The 23,589-nt window shown below is 45.3% G+C and overlaps 2 protein-coding genes across 11 annotated transcripts in view; one reads left to right on the forward strand and one right to left on the reverse strand.

Moving 5' to 3' along the window:
• The window catches only part of UMAD1 (UBAP1-MVB12-associated (UMA) domain containing 1), a 152,449-nt gene extending 138,087 nt beyond the window's left edge, over positions 1–14,362 (reverse strand). For 2 of the 10 annotated variants that reach the window (XR_012902038.1, XR_012902037.1), the window contains exons 1-3: positions 14,204–14,236; positions 6,556–6,661; positions 3,885–3,935 (exon numbers count right to left, since the gene is read on the reverse strand). Coding sequence is in view for 3 of the 10 variants with exons in the window: in XM_075922320.1 (XP_075778435.1) it covers positions 6,556–6,637 (82 nt within the window). In the remaining 7 variants the exon portion in view is untranslated. The other 8 variants (XR_012902033.1, XR_012902034.1, XR_012902036.1 and 5 more) reach the window with 6 other exon arrangements.
• Positions 14,363–14,510: 148 nt separating this feature from the next.
• Positions 14,511–22,340, forward strand: RPA3 (replication protein A3). Its single transcript, XM_075922323.1, has 4 exons — positions 14,511–14,646; positions 15,964–16,038; positions 18,560–18,668; positions 20,918–22,340. The coding sequence occupies exons 1-4, from the start codon at positions 14,548–14,550 to the stop codon at positions 20,998–21,000; spliced, it is 366 nt and encodes a 121-aa protein (XP_075778438.1). The 5' UTR covers positions 14,511–14,547; the 3' UTR covers positions 21,001–22,340.
• Positions 22,341–23,589: the final 1,249 nt, after the last annotated feature.

The following is a 23,589-nucleotide window of genomic DNA, read 5'->3' on the forward strand; positions in this document are numbered from 1 at the left end:
TCAAAAAACCTAAATATTCAATCACCTGTGACCCATTTTATACAAAAACAGTTCCTATATGCTAGGATATCAATAAGAACAACTATACTGGATCATTCCATTCAGCCCAATATCCTGTCTTTCAACAATAGCCAATGTCAGGTGTCACAGAATGAATGACCAGAACAGGTAACCAACAAGTGATCTATCCCATCACCTAGTCCCAGCTGCTGACAAATAGAGGCTAAGGACACCATTCCTACCGATCCTGGTTAATAGCCATTGATGGACCTACCCTCTGTGAATTTATCTAGCAATTTGAGTCCTGTTATAGTTTTAGGCTTCACTCAATGCACAGTCAACCTATGGAATTCCTTGCCAGAGGATGCTGCGAAGTAGTACTTCCTTTTCTTCGTTTTAAACCTAGTAATTTTATGTGGTGACCCCCAAGTTCCTATGGGAAGGAGTAAATAACTCTTTATTCGCTTTTTCCACACCAGTCATGGCTCCTACAACATTTAAAGTGCAGAGTCGGAGTTAACCCTGCTGAGGCTCTGCCTCCCTCCCCTACACCACAGACAGTGTTGGGGGAAACCGGCTTTTAAGCTGGCTCCCCCCAGCACCGGCTCCTATCTCTGCCCCCTTGCTGCCTCTGATATAGAGGTGGTCATGATTATGAGGGTTAGCCAGCAGCCTGGGGGCTAAGGGGTTAACTACACCTAGCCAGGTGGAGTGGCCAATAGTAATGTAGGTACAAATTTCAAACTGGGACAAAGGAATTTGGGTTTTTCCCTCCTTTGTCTCTGGGAGTTCCTCTGCAGCTACAGAGAGGCAGACAGATGTGCCTCTCCCCCCAAGAAACAATTCTTCACTTTCTGTAAGTAGGGTAAAGTTTAGATAAATCCATTAGGTTTTATTGTTTTAAGGTTTGGGTATGGGATCTGATGTCTGGGCACTGTTTAAAAGATGTTTTGGCTTTTCTTTGTAACTAAGTTCTAGGCCCATGGAATTTCTCCATGGCTGTGTCTACACTGGGCCACTTATTCCGGAAAAGCGGCCGCTTTTCCGGAATAACTTGCCAGCTGTCTACACTGGCCGCTTGCTTTTCCGGAAAAAAAATGATGATCTACTGTAAATTGTCAGTGCTTTTCCGGAAAAACTATGCTGCTCCCATTTGGGCAAAAGTCCTTTTCCGGAAAAACTGTTCCAGAAAAGGGCCAGTGTAGACAGCACAGTAGTCTTTTCTGCAAAAAAGCCCCGATTGCGAAAATGACAATCGGGGCTTTTTTGAGGAAAAGCGCGTCTACATTGGCCACGGACGCCAATGTGCTTTTCCAGAAAAGCATCCTGCCAATGGTAGACGTGCTTTTTCTGGAAATACTTATAACAGAAAACTGTTCCATTTTAAGCATTTCCGGAAAAGGGTGCCAGTGTAGATGTAGCCCATGTGTATATTTTGTTACCTTTCCATCTAGTCATTATGCTTGCAACAGGAATATTGTTGTAATAATAAAAGTTCTTTCTCCTTCCTTTTTATTAACCTAGCACTGGTTAATTGTGTGCCCTGATTTTTATTTTAGGGGTGCGATTTCCCAAATGGTCTCTCCCCTGGTCTATTTATTAATATTTGGGTGGTGGCAGCAGAAGTTCTATTCCCAAAATCTAGGGTTTTAAGATTGAGGGAAGTTTTATGCCAAAGCCTGGTAGAAAAGGCTTTGGGGTACACTTGCTGGCCCCCACTTCTGCGTTTATCGTACCAGAGTGGGGAAGGAGTCATGACAGAGGCGGAGGGGGGAAGAGGGAGAAAAGGGGAGAGAAAATGCAAACAGTCAGCTCAACTACCAAAGAAACCTAGACTTAGTTTGAATAGCATGGTGGCAAATTCAAACTGAATATGCTCACTTTCTTGTATTATGAAACAGGGAGAACAGAAATACTGGTATAGAACAGCTTCCAAATAACGTATGTGGAATGCTACTTGCTAGCATTCCCTCTTTACTGTGAGCCTTCAGTGTTCACTTAGTTTTATTGTGAGTAGGGATGTAAAATTTGAATTAAATGGCTAATCAAATAGTCTATGCAATTTGCATCAACTATTCGATTAGTCGATAAGGGCGCCTCTGCCTTTGAAGTGTAGGCAACAGCTCCAGGGATGTTGCTATACTTCAAAGGCGAAAGCACTGCTGGTAGCATGGGGACAGCATGGGACTCAAGCAGTCTCCCGCTGGCCCTGGCTCCCCATGGCATTTCAAAGTGGTAGTACCACAGGGAGCCCAGGGTCAGCTAGAGACTCCCAGCTGGCCCTAGGCTGCACACGGCGTTTCAAAGCGGCAGAACCCAGGCTCCATATGGCACTGCTGCTTTGACACACCCCTCCTCTTTCTCCCCTTGCTGCCTTTTTCTGATGGGAGGGAAGCAACTAGTATGTTGACTATTTGCTTATTGGAAAGTTGACTAGTTGTTCAAATCCCTAATTGTGAGGGACTAATGCTATATAGAAGCATGTGTGGAAGGGTCGTGTTCTTGGCACAAGACAACTTGTAGGAACAAAATATATTGTTAGTTCCAGAGTCAGAATAGACTTCACACACATTTTCTCCAGAGATAAAAACCACAATTGACTTGTGACTGTGAAGCACCATACGTGCCTCAAGGTCATAAGTGATGAGGATGACTTTAATGGGATAGTTAACAAACCTCTCATCCACAACTACCTGTGGAAGGTGCTTACCTCTAGAGAGATAACGTAATGGCAAAACAGGGATGGAAACTCTCTATTACCAAACAAGGAGTCTAATCATACTCATGAGCTTACATTCACCCACAATTTTATAGTTTTGTTTGGCCTTTTGGAAAACGTTGTGTGGGGAAGAAGACAAGGAGGCAGCATGAGGGAAGGAGATGGGGTTTGTTTGGCAATTCCCAATAACTCATTCTCTCTGAACCCAATCAACATGGTCTGGTGAAAGCTTATGCTAGGCTGCCACTCACTCCTCTGTAGCACTGACAAAAATCCTGCACTCAACTATTTCTACTAGGGTACGCTTCATCTTGTGTAAAGATTACTTATCTGGGCAACTGAACCTCAGCTAAAGTCCTGCAGATGAGAGCCAAACGCAGCTCTGACATGTAGATCACATTGAGAGAGACAGAGCCAAAATGTATGCTAAAAAATTGAAATCAAACTTGGAATTTCCCCTCAGAAAAATATGCAACAGAAAAGGCTGGCCACAGCCTCCGATTGCGTGGAAACAGAAAAGACTGAGGGAACTTTAGGAGATAGGGCATTCCTTTTCAGCCAGTGACTGAAAACTCTACCTCCAACTCATGAGCAGACTAAGTATATGTTGCAACAGATCTGTGGTTCTAAGCATTAAAAAAAAAAAAAAAAAAAAAAAAAAATTAATAATTACCTCTATAAATGTGTGCAGTGGGATCACCTTTTCCTTAAAAAATACTTCTGAATGAGGTTTTATGAGAGCATGACTGAATTCTTTCCCTCCACAGAATTTAGCTGAAGACTCTCCTGACCACAGTGTCACATTTGCCCTAGAGCTCTTCCTCTTTTCCCCAGTACAGAAAGAACTTTTTTCTTCCTTTGGCTAAAGAGTTGTAAAGAGACTCAATTTCTTAGATTTACTCTTGTATGCCTTGGTTAACATCTGGGTTTCACTGACCAAACAAAAATACAAAACTGGTTTTAAGGCTTTGTAAACTCTGAGGTATCTTCCATAAAATCTGAAAAATAATGTTAAAGAAAAAAAAAATCACCGAAGTAAAGCCACAGATATAGCTTAAGTTTCTAAACTGCTGCTGTTCTGGGTTACATGGAGGTAGAAGTGCTAACGCCTCCTAAATAAGACACCCATCCTGTGGCACCTTCCCCTGAAGTTGATGTTTTTTACCTGTTTCCAACTAAGAGTGATACCTTCCACTTGCAGGACTACTGCACATTCCTTTAAAAGAAAGGAACAATTATATGAATCTATTTTGAAGTAATTTGCAAGGTTAATCACTATGTTAGTTCAAAAAACAAACAAAATACTAAATTTAAACATTACAGTCACCACCAGCATGTGTGTGACATGTAAGATGCTTCTGCCCACAGCTCTTCATACCTGGCATTCTAGCACTGGCTCTGAGACTGCCTCATATTATAGGCATTACTTCAAGGGATTTTTTAAAATGCAGGTCCTGAAGATTGTGGATACAGGCCCGTAGCAGATGAAATAAACTTAATGAAAGGCAACTGTTAAATGGGACATTACAAAATTAAAAAAGTTATCAGCCAGGACAGGTCTCCTTTCAAGTAAGTATCTCAGACATCTATTGGTATGCAAACCATTATGCTGTAAGTGATGTTAAATACTTCTGTTAAAACATGCCTTCCATTATGAAACTTCCAAATCATTCTAGTGTTAATACCCAAAACCTCTCTGAAAAGCTTAAAATCAGCACAAATGGAAGTAACTCTTAGATACTTTGCCAGAATTTCAGTTATTGTAAATGTAAGAAAAATCAGCCTCAAACAGAGAAGTGGAAGACCTCTGGCAAGAACAAGTTAGTAAATCAGGACAGTTATGGCATCAGAACATTTATAATGACTGAGTTACATGAGGATGGAATTAATTTAAATAAGAAAATAAAAAAGTCAGTTGCAATGTAACAGGGATGTATATGATTAACCGGTAAGCATCACCTTACTGGGTGATGCCTACCGGTTAGATTCACTGATCAGTCTGGCCAGAGCCCTGGCTCCATGGTGGGCCTGATGTGGCCTGGCATGGCACACCATGGGCAGGGGTGCTCGCCTCAGCCCTGCAGGAGCAGCTCCCTCTACCCATTCCTGTTTAAGTAATCAATCTTAATTTTTAACTGATTAAATGGCATGTTTCCTCCCTACAACACAGGGATAGTAGAACCTTTATTTTTTCACATTCAATTCCTCTGACACAATCATGAAAGATTTTGTTAAAATAAAGTTTGTCAAATTCATAGATTAAAATGAGCACAATTCCATTTTATTTCTGGGGGGGGGGGGGGCGAGAAATCATTTTAGGGGAATACAGCATTACAACTGCTTAATTTTTTTTTTTCCCCACCAAATGCTCAAATGCCAGATTCCAAGAAACAATTCCTACATTTAAGGTGTAGCAGTAAATAGTAACATGTAAGCATTTCCAGGTTAATATTTGGAAGACTATGGTAATAACTGAGTTTATAATAAATAAATTTCTTAGGAAGATTACAGGGAGTTCTTTTGACGGGTGAACAAAGTGTTGAAAGTTATTCATGTTTTTCAGCAACACTGCATTATGTTTCCTCTTTTATTGGGCATGTAGCTAAGAGCCTAAGTATTTAGCTTAAAGTACCCATGTTTCTTTTCATCACAATATATGACAGGGCTGGGAAAAGATACGGTCACTGGGTTGAATCTGGCCCGCTTATCATTATAATCTGGCCCACAGAAGCGCCCTGCTCTGCCACTAACACATTGTTGTCTGGGAACCGCCGGAGAGGTACAAGCCCATTCCACTCCTGCTATGTAAAGGGCTTGCGCCTTCCCAGTGGCTGCCAGGCAACATGGTAGCAGTCACCCGGCAGGCGCAAGCCCTTTAAATAGCTGGAGTTGAAAGGGCTCACGCCTCCCCGGTGGCACCCAAGCAATGAGCTAGTAGCGGGCAAGGGAGGGCGGGGGGCAAGGAAGGCGTGTAGCTGCAAACTCTTTCAACTGCTTCTGTTTAAAGGGCTCACGCCTGCCAGACAGCTGCTACTATGTTGCCTGGCAACCACCGGGCAGGCACAAGCCCTTTAAATTGAAGTAGTTGAAAGGATTAACTCCTCCTGGTCCGACAGCTAACGCGTTGCCTTGCAGCCACGAGAGCCAGAAACCCTTTAAATTGCAGCTATTGAAAATGTTCCTGGCTCATGGCTGTCAGGCAACAGGTTAGCAGCTGGGCCAGGAGCGGAGAGCCCTTTGGTGTGTCTTTAGTTCAGGGATGTGTAAAACCAGATCCGTGAGCTGGATCCAGCCTGCAGCACCCCTGCCACTCCCAGACCAACTGAGACCTAAGGATGAAGGAGTGTATAAAGTCTCCTAACCCCACCAGGGGTGAGTGGCACCAGAGGGAACCACCAGCTGTTCAAAACAACTGGCAGTTCTCTCTAAGTGCTACACGCACCTGGCGGGACAGGAGGCAAAGAATTCATGTGCTCCCCCACCCTCAAGCCAATCAGAGTCTCTGGACAGGGGAGCACACAGTCTCCTGGCCCCCACCCCTTCCACCTGAGTTACTGCCCATTCCAGGAAAGCCCAGGCTCATTTCCAAAATTCACAAGCTAGCCCCCCCTTCAGTGATCCGTGATATGAGATGAAATCAGCAGCTGTAATCTTGTTTGAAAAAAAGAGAATTGTGCACATTTAGTGTTCTGACTCATTTCACACTAATCACAGACCAATTTCTGTTCCTCATTTGTTTTTTCATGTAGTTTAAAAAAAAGTTAATAGAACTGATGGTAGTAATACTGTTAAAATAAAAATACTTGATAAAACAGTATCAACTTAGAATCACTTACCCACTAGAACAAATCCATCTGCTTCTCTTTCTGGCAAGGACACCCTCTTAGAGTCCTGACTTTTTCGGAAAAAGTTGAACATATCTTCTTTTCCTCAAGCTTCTCTCTAAAAGGGAAACAACGTTAAATAAGTATGAAGCAACACAATTTGACTTAGAACGTTACCAAAAAGCTAGCTTTAAAAACTCTGAAAAGGTATCTCTAGATCTGGAACGAAAAAAAAAAAAAAAAGATTCTCGTGTCATTTTCACCAGGCTGGTGTAGGGGGTTGCGGTGCAGGCTCTAATGTTGGGCCAAGGAGTCTGAAGCGTGGGAGGGGCTCCAGGCTTAGCCCAGGGTGGGGAATTGGGGTCCAGGAGGGATTTCAGGGTACAAAGGTAAGGAGTTTGAGTGTAGGGGGACTCACGTCTCAGGCAGGAGGTTCAGGGATGGGATGAGTTCAGCAAGCAGGCTGGGCACTGTTTAACTGACATGGCTTCCAGGTGGTGGAGCAGTGGGGTTAAAGCAGGCTTACTCTTGCCCTGGCCCTGCACTACTCATGAAAGCAACTGACATGTACAGCAATGGCACCATGTGTTGCTCCCTCATTTACAGGCACACAGCTTCTACTAGCCACGACTCCCCATTACTGATCAATGGGAGCTGCAGGAGAAGTGTCTGCAGGCAAGGACAGCATGTGGAGACTCCCTGCTCTGCCTCTCTCAGGGGCTGCAAGAACATGTCAGCCACTTCCAGGAGCAGCAATTGCCACAGGGATAATTACTCCAGCCACAGCTGATTCAGCCTTTTAGAACTCACTACTCAAAGAATTAAATGTAAGCATAAAAGAGAATTGACAATTATGAAATGCACAGACCAGTCAATACCCAGAAGTAATCCACTTTGCAAGCAGTACAAGTAGTAACAACAATCCCCAATGTATGTGTTGGGTCAGGGAAGGAGAGTGAAGGACAATGTGTGTATTTGTGAGAATGCCAGACACACACACAATGTGTGTGAGTGACAGATTTGCATTGCCAAGCTGCCTCCATCCCTTTCCCTCTGTGTGGAGAAAGGGTGTGGGGGGAGGACACTCTGATATCAGCACCCCCACTCTTCTCTCTTCCACACTCTCCACAGCTCCTGGGGGGGGGGGGGGCAGCTCCAATGCAGGAACAGGATGACAGTGGGTGGAGGGGCAACTGAAGTGCCAGCACTTGATAGCTTCCTGGCCAAACCAGTCAGGATCACCTCTTAGAGGCTCCAAGATCTACCGGTGGATCCCGATCTACTGATTGGAGACCACTGATATAGAGTGATTGTTCTTGGCCATTCTTTCATGTTTAACACACGACAATTAGACATGCTTGTAGGTTGGAAAATTGCAACCTCCACAAGTTTTAATAACCACTATAGTTATATACAAAATTGGGTCCTGGATAGATCTTCACATCGGTAATCATTATAATGGAGCTTTAGATCATTCCAAAAGTTTTTATTTAATACACTGCCTGAAGATTTAATGCATTCTGAAAACACTAATAAAACTTATTTTGTGATGTAACAAAAGGTTCATGAGGGAACCTTTCCAAAATTTTAAATCCAAACTAGAAGTTGTCACAGAATTACACTCATTTGAACTATTTATTTTTTTCTGGGAAACAGCCTGGCTTAGATTTATGACAGAAAATGTTTTTGACCTTTTCTGCCAGCCAAATATCTAAAATGTTCTCTTATCTTTTGTGAAAAGTATAGATAGTCTGTCTTTATTTAACTTTTAATCAAGCTACCAGCTCACAAATTATATAAGGTATTAATTCAATGTTTTCTGCATTACTAACAACACAGAAAAGTTAACATTGGGTTATATGTAAACTATATTCCATGTTGAGGTGTAGGAATCCAATAGAAATGTATTTTTTCCTTCTTGGAAGGTGGAGTTCCAGTAAAAATATCCATTCCCCCACTCCCTATGATAAGCAGCAGCTCTGGTGCATTGATTTTATGTTGGATTGCAAGGAAAAACCTTTTAGTAAAATGACTAACAATTAAAAAAAAAAAAAAAAAAAAAAAACTTATGCTCTCTTTACAGTTCTCACGAGTCATCCATTCTGCCCTTATCTATTCATTCATCCAGTCTGCCTTGGAATCTGTCTGATCGATTTAGGAATGTGAAGGACAAGTCAACTAATACAAATGTTTATCGGATAGTCGACAAGCTTGTTGACTAGTCGCCTCCCCCCTTTGCTACCTCTTTCAGCAAGAGGAAGCGTGGAGGGGTAGGGGGTGAAAAGAGGGAGTACTTCAAAGTGGCAGTGCTGCGTGGAGCCTGGGGCCAGACCCCAGGGCTCCACGTGGCACTACTGCTTTGCAATGCACTATGGGAGCCTGGCGTCAGGCTCCTCCCAGCATTCCAAAGCAGCTGCGCCACATGAAGCTGGGCTCTGTGAGGCGCTTCCACTTCGAAATGCTGCAAAGAGCCTGACTCCAGTCTTCAGCGACAGCATTTCAAAGTGGCAGCACTGCATGGAGCCCAAGGTCAGCTGGGGATTCCCCAACTGATCCCTGGCTCCATGTGGCATTTTCGCCTTAGAAGTGTAGCAACAGCCCTACTGCTGTTGCTACACTTCAAAGGCAGAGATGCCCTATCAACTAGTCGATGCAACATGCATTGACTATTTGATTAGTCTATTACCCACAATTTAACATCCCTAGATCAATTCGTTAAATCTCCCTGACATTCTTCCATCTTCAAACTCGTCCTTTCACTCTGCACTATCTTCCTGGAAGGGCAAATATCTTTTCAGTTAACCATGGTTTGACCCAACAATAACTTTTCCCAACATGTACTTCAGTGATTTTTCAAGCACAGTAGTTTACATTTTATTCTAAAGTTTATTGAGATTGTTCTCTTCTGCCACCAGATGATGCCTCAAACTCATTCTGAACAGAATGTATACTATTTTAGTTGATTCTGAACAAATCTAAAAGTAGCGGACCTGTCAAATGGTACAACTTTAAGGCTAGCGGTTGACATTCTGACTTACAACCTGAACTCAGTACAAGCATACGGAAACTTTACTATCTCGCCAGAGCACTGTATTATCATTAGTCAACTTGATCCTCCATCATATTGTCAGGTGTCCATCATGCACATAAATATGTAACATGTCAGGTGAAGACAGTGTGTGTAGAAACTATGTGATCAGAGCAACAGAATTCAACTCAAGGCCTTTCGCTCTTTCATTTTTTCAGCGCAGATAATAGTTTTCTGTTATTTCTGAATTTTGGCTGTAACTATCAAATCAGATCATGAAATATTTTACATGAAGCAGTCATTCTGGGATGCTATTGCCCACGGGGTAAAATATAGCCTTGGCTTTTAAACTGTGGTTAAATATCAGAGGAATTACTAGGCCAGAGTCTCCGTTCCACGTATACAGACGTAATTCCCTTATAGTTAATTGAGTTGCATCAGCATACGAGAACACAGAACCAGAGCCAATCATTCTACACAAGAGCTAAGTCTCAGGAAAAAGAGTAAAGAAATAATTTTAAAATGGATCCGTTTATTCTTTTGTACTATATATTCCAAGACAGGGGTTCCCAAACTTTTTGACACGGGGACCAATAAATCCATTCACGAGCTTTTGGAGGACTGGTAACATTTGTTTGCATATTCATTAAGCAAATGATGAATATTCAAATAAGTTGTTTCTGGTCCTCCTAAAGCCCCCAGTGCCAGTGTTAGCAAAGCTTTTGATACGGTCACCCACAATATTCTTGCCAGCAAGTTAAGGGAATACAGATTGGACAAACGGACCATAAGATGGATAGATAGCTGGCTAGATCAGTTTCCCCCAAACGTTTTACTTTAGTTGGAACTTGTTTTTTTTTTCAGTACAGGCAGTCCCCGGGTTACATGGATCCGACTTACATCGGATCCCTACTTACAAACGGGGTGAGGCAACCCCCGCACTAGCTGCTTCCCCCCAGCAGACCAGGGAGACGCAAAGCTAGCGCCCCCCCCCCCCCCACCAGCAGACCAGGGAGACGTGGAGCGGCTCTTCTCAGCAGACACCTCAGCTTGAGAATAAAGAACTGAGAGAAGTGAGGTGTGGGAGAATAAAACTGAGCTCTGGAGAAATGTTTGGCTAGAGTTTCCCCCTACAATATGTACCAGTTCCGACTTACATACAAATTCAACTTAAGAACAAACCTACAGTCCCTATCTTGTACGTAACCCGGGGACTGCCTGTACTGTTTTTTGCAGTCCAAAAATATAAACGCATATAAAAAAAGAATTAAAAATGAATAAATGTTCAGTGTTTCACCCAATTGTATCCTCCGCCCAGCCTGGGCCAGGGTTTAGGGGACCCGGCGCCACATGGGCACGCCAGGAGGCGGGAGCAGAAGCAGATTGGTGGGAAGGTATCTGCTTAGGAGGGAGGGTGCAAGGAGGGGTAGGGTTGCCAGATGTCCAGTTTTGTACCAGACAGCTCGGTATTTGAGGGTTCTGTCTGGGAACCAAATTGAGAAAATACCAGACATATAAAATGTCTGGTATTTTCTAATTAGGTAAGTTTTATTATTATTAGGTATATCAGTCCATAGCTGCGAACTGCCTGGCTGGTAGATGTGCTCACGCTGCGTGAGTGTGTCTACCAGCCAGGCAGTTCGCAACTACTTGAGGGAGGGTATGTGGGCGGGGTGGGGGCAAATCGGAATTACTGGGGCTGGACACACTCATGTGCCCGGGTCAGTCCCACTTCCCGCCGGCCAATTTGCTCCCCAACGCCTCATCTTCTCTCTATCTCCCCCGTCCAGCCCTGCTTCCGGAGGCCGGTTCCCCCCCCCCCCCCCCAACCAGCCCCACTGGCCCTGTCCAGCCCTGCTTCTGGTGGCTGGTTCTCCCGATCTCCCCCAGCCATCTCCCCCCTTCCCCCCGGCAAGCCCTGGTTCCGCTGCCCACCCCCCATCACCGCGGGACAGCCCCACTGCCCCCAACCCTGCTTCCGCTGGCCACCCGCCTGCCCTGATCTCCGCCAGACAGCCCTGCTGCCCCAAACCCTGCTTCCACCATCCGGCCGCCCGCCTGCCCTGACCTCCGCTGGACAGCCCTGCTGTCCCAACCCTGCTTCCCGGCAGCAGGTTTCCCCCCCCCCCCACACACACACACCCCTACCTCCTCCCAGCCCACCCTGCCCTGCTCCCCTCCTGGCAGCTACACTGAGGCCTGGTATTTTTTTTCCCCCGCGGCCCGGTACTGGGCCATGGCCCATAGTTTGGTAAATGCAGTTCTAAGAGAAATGTTACTGACTAGACAGTATTTTTATTTACTTTATTACATATTGTATGGGTGGGGAACCTGAGGCCCAGGAGCTGGATGCAGCCATGGGCTTGCTTGGATACGACCCATGGGGCTAATGGTCCCTCCCCCTCAGCATTGGGGAGCCCATGTTGGCACTCCAGCCCCTCAGCTCTGCTTTCCTACTGCAGGGTTGGAGCACACAAAATTTATTAGCATGGCTCTGGTGCACGAGGGGAGTGTTTTTCTCCTCAATTGAGGGGCCACGTCAGGGAGGACTTGGTTTACTGTTTTGTTTTTGCTTCTCATTTGCGTGCGTTCCTCCCCAACTGATTTTTCTATGGGTCAGTGGTAGAGATATAAGTGACTAGTCGACTACCTGATAATCTCTTGCTTATCCGATAGTCATCTAGTCTCTCGACTAGTTGCTTCCCCCCTTTCTGCTTCCTCTATCAGAGGCAGCAAGGTAGGGGGAGCTGGAGCTGGGGGGAGCCGGCTTAAAAGACTGTTCCCCCCAGCACCATCTCCGTGGACAACAGGAGAGGCAGGGGCGCAAGCCAGGAATCAACTGATTCCCTGCTCGCACCCAATCCCAGAGCTGTGCCTCTCTTTTTTAAATGAGCCCCTGACAGCTCTTAATACATTTAAAAATCAGTAGTGCAGCTGGGAGGACCTGGCACAAGTCAGGACAGCTGATTTCCGGCTCACACTGGGTCCCCTGCTGTGCTCTAGCCTTTTTACATTTAAGGCTGGTGTGCAGCAGAGGGTGACCCTGTGCAAGCCAGGAATCAGTTGGCATGCCTGCCTCCCCCCGCCCCCCCCCCCCACACACACTGTGTTTCAGCCTTTTAAATGTATTAAGAGCTTGCAGACTCTTAATACATTTAAAAAGCAGAATCGCAGCAGGGTTAGCTCTCAGCCCCAGGAGCTAACCCCGTTGCGGCTCCCCAGCTCATTGACTAATCAACGGAAAATCCATCAACTAGTTGATTAAACTAAATTTAACATCCCTAGTCAGCAGCCCCGAACCCCCCAAAAAGTTTTGGGTTATCATCCCTGAAAGTGATAATTATGACTTTCTATGTGTACTCCCTCCTAGCAGCTCCCACACTTTCCAACCCAATACACAGAAGCAGAAGCCTGTTTGACCCATCCACTGCAGCTTCAATTATTTTATTTTGACCGGACCCCTGCTGCCACCCCATGCACGGCCCCTCCAGTAATATCCTGGGCCACATCCATAGGACAGTTGAGGAAGCACTGCGGGACCTCCCCAAACCATGGAGCCTGAGGTGGCTGCCCCACACCGTTCTGAGTGGCACCGCTCTGGTCTTTAGTGAAGGTCCTTCACAAAGACTCTCAGAAAGTTTAAGTACACTAAGAACAAAGAATATTGTGACAGGGTGTACCTACTCCACACTGGTCAGAAAGATTAACCACTTAGCCAGCTGAGGAAGCCACACTGCCTCACTCCTGCTAGGCATGCTCTAGCTCCAACAAGAGTAGATATGTGCTGCAGGTTCCTTAGGTATTCTCCCTGAAGTACTAGGACCCACAAGCCAGCTGGGCTGAGGCTCCAACAGGTCCTAGAGCTGATTGCTGCTTCCAGAGGACAGACAGCAGAGGCCAGAAGATTACCAGCCTTGAAAGAGTTACAGGTGACCCAGAAACAAAAGACAGGGCTATGCAGCACGTTAAAGACTAACAAGATGGTTTATTAGGTGATGAGCTTTCGTGGGCCAGACCCACTTCCTCAGATCAAATTGTGGAAGAAAATTAGCATGACCATATATACCAAAGGGATACAATTAAAAAAAAGTGAACAAATATAAAATTGACAAATAAGATTTTAGAAGGGGGGGTTGGGAGGAGGTTAGTGTATGAGACTATTGGGGTGATAATTGGGAACGCTAGCTTTGTAACGGGTAAGGTAGTTAGCATCTTTGTTAAGGTCCATTGGTAAAGTGTCAAATTTAAGCATGAATGACCCAGAGTGGAACTGAGGTACAGCCCATCCTCGATGCAAGTCCAAGATACGTTCCCCAAAAAAAGTGGAGTTATAGCGGCTGCTTATCCCGGCATAATCACACCGCCCGGCGCGGGCTTATTCACACCCCTGAGCGACTGCAGTCACCTTACCTTAAAGCATGAGCGCTAAGCGCAGCCAAGGAGCAAGCGGCCTCGCACAGCCCTTCTCCACCGACAGGGGCTCACGGCCTGTCCGCGCCAGGGCTCCGCTCAGAAGGGGCAAGTTAGGGACGGGGCAGCCCCGCCGTCAGCGCTCCGGGCGGGGAGATACAGAGCCCCCCCCGCAGAGCCGGGGACTGCGACAGGGAGGCTCAGCCCGCGCCGCTCACTCACCGCGCAGCCGCTCTCCCCGACCGAGCCTCGGCGCTGCCAGACCCCGCCGCTCGCGCTACCGGGATCGCTCTCCCAGCGGCCGCCACTCCCCAGTGAGGCCGGTGCACTGGCAGCGCCCTCGGTTCCGTACGCAGTAAGAAACACCGTTTGACTACGTCAGCGTCAGCAGGGCACCGGTACCGCATTTTGTCCCGTTCGATTGGCTGCCTGGGAGGAAGACCCGCCTCGAAGCCGCCGATGTTGCCAGGGTGACTGCGGGGCTCGGGGGCCGGAAGTGCTGCTTTCCCGCCGTTCTAGGGGCGCTGCCGTGGCCATCCGAGGAGCGCGTGAGGGCGCCGCTCCACATGGGGGACGTGCACGAGGGGCCGCGGCCGCGCATCGGCACCAGCCACTTAGCGCAGCATCTCGGGCAGCCCGTCTGCTTCGTGGGCCGCGTGGAGAAGGTAGCGGGACCCCCGACTCCGGCCAGGTCCTGTCCCCGCCGCTGGCTGCTTCCTCTCACTCCCCAGGCCGGACGGTCTGGAGCCCGCTGCCTCCCTGGGTGTCCCCGGGGCGCGGTGCCGAGGTCCAGGAGCTGCGGGGCTATCGGCCGCCGCGGGAGAGCAGCATGTGGCCCCGGGCTGCGCGGCTCCCCTGGCTCGCAGCGGGCGGCTTTGGGTTCCCTCACAGCCCTTGCTGGGGAGCTGCTCTCTGGAGCCCGGCAGCACCGGGCCAGGCTCTACCAAGGGTCCTGGCCCGAGGTGTGTCAGACCCAGCGCCCAGAGTAGCTCCGCTCCGCATTTCTACCCCGGTGTCCCCGCCCAGGGCAGCTCCAGCCTCCTGGGGTCTGCTGCGGTCTGCATTGGGTGCTTGCTGGCTGTCTACGCTGCCTCCGCCAGGTGCTGATGCTATCATAGGTCGGGGACACCAGCGCATTTGGATCCAATGAATCCTTAAAAATGAGTTGCAGGGAGTTTATATTTGCCTAATGCCACAGTATTTACACAGTCTCATCCCTTGCACCTGGCAAGTAGAGCCAAATAGATAGACTGTTTTCCTCACTCTATCTGCACAAATGAGTCTTTCCCTGTGGCTTGTTTGCTTTCAGCATTATGGTTGAATGTGCTAGGCTTAATTTTGTCACAATTTTTTACCCATGGTGTTGTGTGAAACCTGTCTTTAGAGAATAGCCATGTTAAAGGAGTGTAAAGCACCACTCTGGTAATCAGTGTCCAGCTGGAGCCTGCATCCTGAACCTCTGCCCCAGTCATAAACCCCCTCTTGCACTTCAGCTCCCTGCCCCAGGCTTAGCTCAGAGCCCCTCTCACACTCCAAATCCCTTAACCCAAGACCAGAGCCTACACCCCCAACCCTCTGCCTGGGGAAAGGGAGGAAGGATGGGGGAGGGAGGATAGAGTGAGCAGAGGTGGGGGTCTAGAAGGAGAGACAAGGGTATTTGGGTTTGAGGTAGATCCTAAATTGCATTTAAATTAAAAAAGTGATCTCATGCTTAAAAAGGTTGGAGACCACTGATGTAGACAGAGCCTGCAATTAGCTAAAACAAGTGATGCTTTTTTAAGTAGCCATTCTAACAGATAGGAAGGAGTTGGAAAAAATAAAGAATGTTATCTTAAATATTTAGGCTGATAAGGAATAATTCAGTTTACATACATGAGAAGAGTAAAAGTATCTCATGCAGTTCAGAGTCAAGTTATAATTCAGAAGAAATTTGCTTTGATAGTTTGAAGTTATGTATTAAGGACTTAATAATCTCTTTCTAGATTCACCCATCTGGGAAACTTTTCATTCTTTCGGATGGAGAAGGAAAAAATACAACTGTTGAACTGACTGAGCCTGTAAGTTTAAGTGTCATTTTGGAAGTTACCTTTGTGTCAGTCCCCTCTTCCTGATCATGTACTGAAAGGTCAATAAATACCTAAAGCCAGTGGCTCTCAAACTCTGCATCCAGACTCCCTTTCAATATGGTGACCAGTCCCGAAGGCAGTGGGACTCAGATTGCAAGACCTGCATGGGGCTGAAGCCCTTAAGTTTTAGCTTTGGCTCCCCAGAGCAGTGAGGCCCTGCACCCAGGCAATTTGTCTTAAGTGGCCTCAGGCTTCAGTCCGCCCTCTTAGGGCCATGAAATAATTTGTTGTCAGAACAGGGTCAGTACAATAAAGTTTGAGAATCCCTAGACTTCAGGAGCCTACTCTTTCTTGGAAACCTTTGCTTTTTTTGTGTTGAGGTGTGTGTGTGTGTGTGTGTGTGTGTTTTATTGTTTTATTTGGGCTTAGTTTTGTTTAGCTTTTGTCAATTCCTCTTGTTGGCTTCGTTCTCCTCCTTTGTAACTCTCCCATTCTAAACTATATTTCTCCCCATGCTGCCTCTTCCTCACTTAAACTGTCCCCTTGACCAAGCCTCACCCACCCTGCCCCCACCCCCGCTCGTAGTGAAATTAACAAATTTGTATTGGGTTCATTCATCTGTCTGAATTCTGTTCAGAAGTCTGGTTTCTCTCTCAGCCGCACTACTGACTGGCTTCTCTGAATTGTCCCACTGTAGCCATTTGCACTTTTACTAATTTTCCTGCATAATGTATTCTAATTTATTACTACTTTTACTTTTCCCTTACTCACCTTTTTCTCGCCTGCTTGTCAACTTTGGGCATTAGTATATTTAATCTTTACTAGAATCTACTGTACAGTCTATGCTCACTGTCTTTGAGATGAGCTTTCATCATCTACCTCTTAGAAGACTCCTCGTGTATCTAACAGGTATTCCACTAAGTTTCAGTCAGTAGGACTTACTTTGTTGGTTTTTTTTTTTGTTTTAAACCTAATTTAAAAAGTTTAGGTGTTATGTATATTTTCCTTGATGAACACAAGGTGTCTTAATTCCAAAAGGACCTTCCATATTTTTACAATGAAATATTGTTTACAGTGAGTAAATTCTATTTCTGTGGCTTAACTAGATTCTTCCAAAATAAATGATCAACAGAATTAGTGTGGAAATTACATTGGCTTCCATCCTGCCTTTCGCTTGCAGGAATAATATTTTCCTGCAAGATTATCTATGCTCTGCCTTGATCTTTTAGCAGGGTCCTTATGGGTACATCTACACTGCAGGGCTAATGTCAAATTAAGCTACACAACTTCAGCTAGATCAATTGTGTAGCTTAAGTCGAAATAGCTTAATTCTGCTTTTGATGCTGTCTAAACAGCAGGAAGTCAAAGGAAGAACATTATTCCTTCGACTTCCCTTACTCCTTGTGAAATGAGGGTTACCAGGAGTCAGAGTAAGAACTTGGCTCAACATTATTTTGAAATAAAGGCTTGTTGTGGAGATGCGCACTATGTCATTTCAGAATAATGTCAGATATTCTGAAATAATGCTGCTGTGTAGACATACTCTAAAAAGGCTTCCTATCATGTCATTCCAGAAAGATTGAAGATACCAGTGTCTGACACTGCAGTTGAGTGATGATTTCATGATTTTCTGTAAAAGAGATCATGACTATGATATAATTGTCTACCCAAAGCTTCTAGTTTTCATTATCTTAATTTCACTGCCATTTAGACAAGCTTTAAAAATCTGTACTTCGGGCTTTATGGTCTAAAATAACAAACTAAGTGCAGAGACTGCTGAATTCGTCTTAATATACGTACACAAGCAATTGATATATTCTTTTATTTCCTATTGTACTATAACTCTAATATATATATATAAAGAAGTGCCTACAGGAACAATTAAATGGCTTAAGAAAGCACTTTGCTTTGCATTGCCAACCTTTTTAATAATTTTTTTTTTTTTTTTTAAATCTCATTACTTGAGCTTAAACAACTAATTATTAGGTGCCTAAACATAATGGATACATTGAGTGATCAGTGTGCTCCTGTATAGGCAAATATGGCTGAAACTTGTGGGGATCACTTCCTTCACAGTCTGGAGAAAAGTCTGCTGCAACCGTAAAGTGCACTCAGTACGAGAACTCTTCTTCTGGTGCACTGCTGGGAAGCCGGCACTGACCTGCACCTTGCATTATTCTGTAGTGTGACTCAGCTGTATTGAAAAGGACATAACCTGCCCAGCTTCCCCTGTTTTACTAAATGTCACAATTGGACATGCTATTAATGTGTTGCCTTCAGTTTTTAGTCATTTTCTATTTCTTTCAGACAGTACTGAATTCTTTCTTGGTAATAAAATAGTATATCTTTTAAATCACTAATTAGGTTGTATAATTATTTTTCAGTACCGTATTGTGTGAAATGGGACAGACAAATTATCATAAACATTGTTTCTTAAATTAGCTGGATGTGTAACAATGATGTGCTGAAAATAGTAAATATCTGGTGACTTTAATGTCTGTATGTTCACTAGTTAGATGAAGAGCTCTCTGGTGTCATTGAAGTGGTGGGAAGAGTTACAAATCAGGCAACCATCATGTGTATGTCATATGTCCAGTTCAGAGAAGATAAAAGTGCTTTTGGTAAGTAAGATATGCCTTACAAGAAATTTACATAATTTTTTAGATTTTAAAAATGTCCTCAGTGAAAGAAGGAGCATGTCTGCTAATCCTCTCTCATGAGTCAGGTCTGTCTGGTAGTTCCCAGTGTGGTGAATGTGTAGGAAAGAGCTCCACGCACAAGCTTCTTCCAGAAATCAATGCTTTTGATATAGAGGCTTCCATGCAATGCAAGATCTTTCTTCCAGAATTAATGAAAAAAATTCAATTACATGCAACCATTGTTCCTTGTCAACTGGGTGCTTGTGCAGTTGTTGAGGAGACATTCAAATTAGACCAGTCAACTACCCGATAAGCAAATGCTTGTCGAGTAGGAACTTGACTTGTCATTTCCCTGCCTTGCTGCCTTTATCAGAGAGAGGCAGCAAGTGGGGGAGGCAGAAACCAGTGCTGGAAGGAGCCAGCTTAAAAGCTGGCTCCCTCCAGCACAATCTCCACGGGGAGGCAGAGGGCAGCAGGGAAATGGCACAAGTGGGGATTGAAACAGTCCCACTCCAGCTGATCCCAACTGCAGATGGCTCTTGTACATTTCAAAGGAAGAGACACAGAGGGGAACCTGTGACAGGGAGGAAAGCTTTCCTCCTGCTAGCACAAGTTGCTGCTGCCTCTCTCCCTTTGAAATGTACTGGAGCCGGCGGCGGCTCCTGTACATTTCAAAGGGAGTGGGACAGTGAGCATTCCCCCCCTTATCAACTAATCAAGTAGTCAATAGAAATTCTATTAACCACTCGATTAGCTGATTAATCGAAATGTAACATTCCTAATTCATGTGTCGCCCAGCTGGTTAGCAGAGTGCCCATTGCAAGGTTTTTGTTTTTACTGGCGGAGCACTTGCCTCAGTGCACATAAAAAAATTCTGTACATTGATGGAAATAAACTTTACATATATGGAAAAGATAAGAGGGAATATTGCCTGCAGGATACAGACTTAGACTTAGCATGGAGGTTGTGTAAGTCAGTGGTTCCCAACTTTTTTGATACCAGGGACCAGCAAACTCATTCACAAACTTTTGGTGGACCTGTAACATTTTATTTGCATATTCATTTTGCACATGATGAAGATGCAGGTAAAACGTTGCCTGTCTGCCAAAAGCCCCAGAACACTCAGCACCAGCCACTGACCCCAGATTCCCCTACACCCCAACGCCTCAATGCCAGCGCCCTGTTTGCAGAGCCTCACTGCACCCAACCCTCCCAGAGCCTCCCACAGTGCCAGCCCCCAGTGTTAGCCCTGTCCCCAGAGCCCTGCCTCATATCCTCCCCGACTATTAGCTCAGCTTCCAGAGCCTTCCAGCACTAGCCCTGCCCCTGGAGCTACTAGTGCCTGCCCCACCCCTTTCACCTAGCCATGGCTGGGATACACTTCCCACTGCCTCCCCTTCTGCCCCAGCTGCTGGGAGAGGTGTGTCCTGCCCCACCTCTCAGCCAACCAGGGCAGGGCAGAGTCTCCTCTGGCCGTGGAAGAGCACTTCCCTATGCTGCAGAAGGGCCATATGGTGCAACATCTCCTTACAGCTGTGGAAGAGCACTTCCCTGCATAACTGGAGGGCTGTGTGGAGCAGCTCCGTGCAGCCCTCCTGCCATGCAGGAAAGTGCTCTTCTGTGGCCAGGAAGAGACCCTGCTCTATCCTGGGGCTGGCTGGTTGAGAGGCAGATCAGGACACGCCACTCCCAACAGCAGTGGCAAGAGTGCTGTGCCTCAGCCCCAAGAGCCAGCTGTCCATGTCCGGATGATTAGGAACGGCTGGTGTAAATAGCCAGTCTTCATTTCAGAACCTTGAACAGAAAAGAAAGTAAAAAGATAAAAATATAGTAATGTTAATGTCCTTATGCAAGGAAATTTAAGCTAAAGAGCCACTGGGGTCTTGTACATTTCAGAGGAGGAATGTGGAACTCCACGTGCAGCCCAGGGCCATCAGGAAGGCACTTACACATTTCAAAGCGGAAGCACCCACATGGACCCCAGAATCAGTGGGACTTCCCAGTGGCTCCAGGCTGACACGGACATACCAGCTTTGAAATGTACAAGAGTCCCCAGCAGGGACTTTGTACCAACTTTTGGGGCAAACACCCCTCCCCCCCAGGGGTGCCGCAGTGATCTGGCTGCTCCCCACAAAATCCAGTAACGTGACAAGATATTTACGTCCCTTCTGGGCTAGTTAGCATTTTAATCTGTTTGTCACAAAATGTCTTACACACTTTCTCTCTTTCAGATCTAGTGCTTTACAATGAAGCACTGAAAATTATCCACGAATTTCCTGAATACATTCCATTTGGTGTAACAAAGAATGATTGACTTTTCTTGGCACATACCTTACAGCTTGAAAGTGGACAGTAACTTCATGGTGTAATCTTATTATTGAGCACAGAGGCTGAAATTATTTTCAGCAGAGGTGCTCAAGATATGTTTGTTGTTTGAACTGGACGCTGTAGCATGGCACTACTGACTATTGATTTGGTACTTGCGTCTTTACCAGCAGTCCAAAGTGCAGCCAATGAAAAATGTAGTTTTGTTGGAATTGAGATCTTTTCAGTAAGACAAAATATTTTTGGTTGCTTTTCATCATTTTAGATATGTTTGTGTATCCAGAGGAATGTTTTAACAAACAAAATTAGCTTCTGGTTTAAAAAAAAAGAACCAGTCTATAAGTTTTAGTATGCTTCCACTCATGCCCTATGTATCAGGTGTTCTGTATGATATTTAGTTAGCCAGAAATGTATATTTGAAAGTAAGACATTCTATGGCAGAGGTAGGGAACTTTTTTTCTCACTTGCGTGTAGCTCCTGGCTGATTTTTCTGTAGGTCAGTGACCCCCAGTTGAGAGAGGTTCCCCACCCTAGTTCTATGGGCTGTAGCTTTAAACAGTATCTTTAAGCTTGGATAGAAAGTTCTTGTGTCTTGGAAACAGTTGCTTTCCTTGACTTCGTAATAAAGCCTCAAATCTGACTTGAATTAAATGTGTATTTTTAACATAACTATTTCTTAATGATAACTAAATCCATCACATTCAGTTGCTGCCTCGTGTAATTTTAAATGTAGCCCTCCAACACAAATCAGAGCACCTATGAGATACACAATAACTACTGTTGATAAACAATTTTGAAAATATTGTTTCTAGTTATCTTTGCTAATTGCAAATGGAATTGACCTTTAGAAAACCTACTACAGCCTGCACTGTTGGCAATTTAAGCACAGGCACCAAGGACTGAAAAGGCATGAGAATGTGTTTTTAGTTGCTAAAGGTGGCCCTGCAATTAACATAGGTAGTGGCAGTGCAAGCTTTCCTACCAGTATGTTATACATAGTTTGTTAATTAACAAGATTATTCAGTTCTAAGTAGAGATGTTTTCAGAAATGAATGCTCAATAAGAAAAAAAGTTGGACTTTTTGTATAGTCTGCTCCCCAATTCATAGCTTCAGTGGCTTGTTGTTAATCAGTATTTTGGCTATCAAACCTTGTTAAAGTGTGTCTATGATGAAAAGGCCTCATTCAACTTTTCCCATATTTTGTTAGTGCTGTGTACAGACTAAAATATTTGCCCATTTTTATAGCTACTTTCCAGCTGCAAAAGGTATGTTTAAACATTTGCAGTATTTTCATTTTAGGTAGCAGGAAAATAAATGTTTTGAAAGACTGCTTTTTTTCTTCACTCACTCAATTTGCCCCTTCATCTCACTAATCAAATCATATAATCATCATTAAAAGCTGTGCTGTTAATTAAAATTAATAACATAACAGATTCTTGAAAGGTCTAATCAGAACCTTCCTGCTAATAAGGAAGCCTACCCCTCACTGGGAGCTAAATGTTAAATTGTGGCCACTCATGAAGCCTTGAAACCATTAGCCACAAGTTCTTGGTATCTCTTATTGATAAAAGTTGTATTCCTTGTGGCCATCACCTGAGCTAAAAGGGTAGTTGAGTCCAGAGTAAGGATGTTAAGGACTAGTTGATTCCGCCTGCCCGTTTGCTACCTCTAAGAGGGGGTACTTCAAAGCGGCAGCGCTGCACAGCTAATCCTGCACTGTGCAGAGCCCGGAGTCAGCTGGGGAGTCCCCAGCTGACCCCAGGCTCCTCATGGCATTTCAAATTGGCAGCACAGCATGGAGTTTGGGGTCACTTAAGTCCCCCGCTGACCTAGAGCTCCATGAAGGCACTTCCACTTTGAAATGCACAAGAGCCCCCACCGGGGACTCTTGTACATTTCAAAGCTGGCCCATATGCAGCCCGCAGTCAGCAGGACTTTCCGCTGGCCCCGGGCTGCACGTGGAGATCCACCTTCCTCCTTTGAAATGTACAAGAGCCCCAGCGGAGGAGGAATGAAGAAGTGCCTATCTACTAGTCGAGTAGTCAATGGAATTTCCATTGATTACTCAACTAGCAAATTAACCACTAGATAACATCCTTAGGCCAGAGCACTAATGGTGGATCCATCCTGCACTATATTTCATAAGGACAAAGTCTCATTACAGCTACATTTGACATTCAGCGCCAGGTACATGCAGAATTCTACTTGAATCTGTCCACTTACCTGGGTTTATGAAACCGTGTCCATCTTTGGAAAGGCTGGGGCTTTGTTCTCTCAACATGCAACAAGCCTTGGCTTTTTACCTACAAAGGAGAGGGTAGGCAAGGTTCTATTGCCTGCAATGTGCATGAGGTCAGATCATATAATCCTGATGGTCGTTTGTGGCCTTCAAGTCTAAGGCTATATCTACACTGGCCCCTTTTCCGAAAGGGGCATGTTAATTTCACAGGTCGTAATAGGGAAATCCACGGGGGATTTAAATATCCCCCGCGGCATTTAAATAAAAATGTCTGCCGCTTTTTTCCGGCTTTTAGAAAAGCCGGAAAAGAGCATCTACACTGGCCCCGATCCTCTGGA

Source organism: Pelodiscus sinensis, chromosome 2, assembly GCF_049634645.1.
Source record: "Pelodiscus sinensis isolate JC-2024 chromosome 2, ASM4963464v1, whole genome shotgun sequence".
In the NCBI taxonomy this organism is placed as follows: domain Eukaryota; kingdom Metazoa; phylum Chordata; order Testudines; family Trionychidae; genus Pelodiscus; species Pelodiscus sinensis.

What these genes read in the sequence shown, in the direction of transcription:
- RPA3 (XM_075922323.1), top strand. Translation starts at nt 14,548, where the DNA reads ATGGGGGACGTGCACGAGGGGCCGCGGCCGCGCATCGGCACCAGCCAC. An exon ending in TCGTGGGCCGCGTGGAGAAG is followed by an intron (nt 14,647 to 15,963) that starts GTAGCGGGACCC and finishes ATCTCTTTCTAG; the next exon opens with ATTCACCCATCTGGGAAACT. An exon ending in CTGTTGAACTGACTGAGCCT is followed by an intron (nt 16,039 to 18,559) that starts GTAAGTTTAAGT and finishes TATGTTCACTAG; the next exon opens with TTAGATGAAGAGCTCTCTGG.